The sequence below is a fragment of the Monoraphidium neglectum genome (assembly GCF_000611645.1).
Source record: "Monoraphidium neglectum strain SAG 48.87 unplaced genomic scaffold scaffold00203, whole genome shotgun sequence".
Classification (NCBI taxonomy): domain Eukaryota; kingdom Viridiplantae; phylum Chlorophyta; class Chlorophyceae; order Sphaeropleales; family Selenastraceae; genus Monoraphidium; species Monoraphidium neglectum.
The window spans coordinates 1-3,788 of NW_014013425.1; the positions used below are offsets into that span (position 1 = coordinate 1).

A 3,788-nucleotide genomic window follows, 5' to 3' on the forward strand; every position below is an offset into this window, starting at 1 on the left:
GCGCACACGTACACACACACGAAGGCACGCTCGCGCCACGAGCACGGGCTCATCAGGCCCGCTCAACCTGCCCACCTTCTTCTCCAGGGCCTGACGGATGGCCTTGATGCGCTTGCGGTTGGCCTGGCCGTCACTCTCCCCAATGCGGCTCGCGCTGAGGACGGGCGGGGCAAACACGCACAGCGACATGTGGTTGGCGCGCAGCACCATCATGGTGCGTAGCAAGGCGTGGCATGCACGACTAGATGCTGGCACCATTCCTTTTTGTTGCCCCACACTGTCCCGTGTGCCAAGAGTGTTTGCCAGGGTGGCAGGATCACCTGCGGTACTCCACGCGGGAGAACGCGCCCGGAATGAAGAAAAACTGTGCACGCATGCGCGCACATAGATATTAGATGATGTGTGTCTCTGGGTGGTGTGTCAGTTATGAGGTGTGCGTCGTGCAGACGGCCAAAAGTCAGTCCCCCAGACCCCACCAAACCAATCCTAGCCTGCCGCATAATACCACCGCACCTCAACATCATCAATGAACTGTAGTGGACCAACACCATCAAGTGGAGCATATGAGTGTTGTGCAAGTTGGGTTGACGTTGTGTTTTGTGGTGGGGGGAGGCTGCGGGGTCACAAGACTTCGCACTGGGGGCAACACTAAGGCGCACGACCTTTGCCACGACCTTTGTGAATCATGCACGACCACGGGATTTTCGCTTTCGTCACTGCTATGGCATTCAAAGACTCTGACGAGTGCGCTTTGGCCGCTCCGCTGTTTTGTGCCTTGAAACCTCGCCCCGCCCTCACCCCAAAGGTGGGGCTCTGGTACTCCGCGTAGAGGTAGTCCTCGGTCTGCTTGATGATCTTGGGCGTGAACTTGTCGGGGGTCAGATCTTTGACCACCTGCACCAGCTCAGCCATGGCCTGTTCCTGGGTGGCAGGCTTCTTGCTGCCGCGGCCGTCCTGGGGGTTGTAGGTCCTGAGGGGGGGGGCGCGGTGAGGCCGGGTTGAGGTGGGTTGGGGGTTGGGGGCTCAAAGCCAGATGGGCATACGAATTCTGACCATAGAGAATGTCAACGCTGACATCAAGCCATCAGCCGCTTGGCAAAGCTTTGCGCTTGCAAGCACGCGCCCGCACAGCGGCATGATCGCTTCCCGTTGAGGCTGCATGGCATACTTGTATGGTGTGCGCGGCCAACCCCCTCTGCCGCTGCTGCCTGCCAGTGCTCACAGGGGAGGGGCGTAGTGGCCGATGTCATTGAGCTCCTCTGCTGTGGAGATGCAGTTGGGGGTCGGGGGGCACAGGCCCAGGGAGCGCGCACCGCCGCCCTGCACAAGCAACAGGGTGGGGTTCAGCACAATCAGACGCAATGCCATGCTGGCGGCTGCGAACAAGCCAAGAATGCCTGCAGTTCCAGAATGAAACACCACAGAACAAGCATGGAACCAGCATGTACCGCGCAAGGCGCAATGGCCAGGCCTCATGCGCGACGCACGCCACCCACGTAGTCGATCACGCCGAGGTTGGACGGCCGCTCCACAGCGCCCCACGTGAACAGCGACGCGATAACGCCCACGTTCACGCTCTTCAGCAGCACCTGCCTGCGGAAAGCCGGCATGTGGGTCGTGGAGGGGTCAGGAGTGCTCGAGGGCGCTGTCACCACAAGCACCACATCATCATAACAGCAGCAGGCGCCGCAGGGCGAGCGGCACGCTGCGGAGCGGGCCACGACCGCCCATTGGCACCCAAATGGGATCGATGTGATGTCATACGAGCTTTGCCTCTTTCAGAAGGTCGAAAAGATCCTGCATTGCGCCAGGTGCGCACATCCCAGAGTGCGATCTCAGTGACTCGCTCACCTCCTGCTGCTGTCCGCGACCTCAGAGTCTTGCGCCTTGCAGACCACGCGGCATGTCTTGCCCGCCCGTCCCTGGATCGGAGCCCGCACGGCACTCGCCTTCTGGCAGGACAGCATGCTGTAGAGGGGTTTGGGTGTACCGTAGGAGATGAGAGCACAATGTACCGTATGCACACTTTTATTGACGGTATGTGATAGGGTGTTGAGTGAGTCCAGCTTGGTCGCAGGTGACCGCCGGTTTGCGAGCGGGTTTCTTGCTGCTCGTGCAGGGAGGACGTGCAGGTGGAGGTACCTAGGCCGATTAATGTGTAGACCCCATGACGACTGCCATTCAGTCAGACAAGGGTAATAAACTGCTCTATCACGACGTAGGGATCAGGTCCGTTTACTTGGCTCGTCCTCAAAATTGGCGGCATGTTGCTGCCCTGCAACCTGCCTGGTGACCCTCAGCAGGTGCATGCACTAATCCCAACCTTCCCACCCTCCATTACACGCAACAAATTCCGAACTGCGATAGATGTTTTCCACATCACAAAAATGTGCTGGAAATACCTTAGGATGGAGAAGCATCCCCAAACGTTGCAAGCTCTGTTCGTTTTCTGCCCAGGACACGTGATCAACCACAAGCCAACCCCAACTGTTTCGCATGAAGTTGGATCTAGGCTGGGGCAGGGTTGATGGCGTAGTTGCAGTTGCCAGCCAGCGCGCCCAGCATCTCCTGCGCGATGTTACTGAGCCCGGTCCCTGCTGCTGGCAGCACCGCTCTCACACAGGAAAAGGGGATCGCAAAGGGATCAGGAAGGGTGCGACGCCGGGTGAAAAAGCTGAAAGCGAAGCAATGTATGGGGAATGGCGGGCTGATACCCACACAGAGGCCGATCAGAATCAGCTGAGGCCACTGGCGCCCGCCGGGCGTGAGCGGCGCAGCCGGAGGTGCACCCTGCTCACCCCCTGGGTGTATGACTGTGTATTTGATGCCGGGGGGGGGGGGGTCGTGGGTGTGAGGGCGACCCCGGGGTGTCGCTCTGCGTTGCGCCTCCAGCCCAAGATCCTGCACGGGGGCTGTCGAAGCGATGGGGTGTGGTTGGTTTTGTGTCACGCCACCAACTAGACTGCCATTGGCTGCCAGCTTACAGTGTGGCAACGGGGCAGCGGGCGGAGTGACCGGTCAGGTTGTGGCACTGAACAAAGTATGGCGCGACATCAGGTCTAGAGAGGCCACATACATATTGAGCATGACGACACACTGAGAGGGCCAACACATCTGGATATCAGCTGGTACAGATTCGGCACATCACGCTGACGCTTGGCGCACAGTTGAGGCTGACTCAGCCGGAGATAGATAGATAAGTTACTCATGCCATAGCATCACTGCCATCGGCCCCGCGCTCATCAGAGCGGACCTGCCTCCTCATTCCTAACCTTCCAACGGATCTGCCAGCAAGCATACGCATAAGGGGCAACAATATCAGCAAGCACAGAGCCACCAAGTCAAAATCGAGCAACTTGTAAGCTTCCTCTTCATTCTGCATCTGCTGCATCATATGCCAGCATTCAGGCGCCATCTCGTCCTCCAGTCGCCGCTACAGCTCTCCACGCACTGATTCGTACTTGGGGCAGTCCAAGAAAATGGGACACTGATTCAATTCCAGTTGAGCAGACAGGGCAGCAGTAGTGAGAAGTATGAGAGGCGTCATTCTGCTGGCTACGGCTGAACTTGCCTGTGTGCGAGGCAAGGGGGAGAGAGCCAGTGCGCAGTTGGAGGATAAGCTCCTAAAACCGGTTGCATGCTCCGACGCCTGTGAGGTAGGCCTTTGCATGGTCATTTGCCACCGGTCCATCGCCAAAACGAGACATGTATGCATCCAAGGCAGGCTTGTGAGCACGATCCTTGACAAGCCGGCACTCCAATACACATGGCAGGGTTTTGAACAGCAC

At 58.5% G+C, this 3,788-nt stretch overlaps 1 protein-coding gene across 1 annotated transcript; it reads right to left on the reverse strand.

Annotated features, from left to right (window-relative positions):
- Nucleotides 1–316: 316 nt before the first annotated feature.
- Nucleotides 317–1,967, reverse strand: MNEG_1908 (hypothetical protein; the record flags this gene model as incomplete). Its single annotated transcript, XM_014049608.1, has 5 exons — nt 317–364; nt 799–970; nt 1,223–1,320; nt 1,497–1,593; nt 1,852–1,967. The coding sequence occupies 5 exons, from the start codon at nt 1,965–1,967 to the stop codon at nt 317–319; spliced, it is 531 nt and encodes a 176-aa protein (XP_013905062.1).
- Between the last annotated feature and the right edge of the window lie 1,821 nt (nt 1,968–3,788).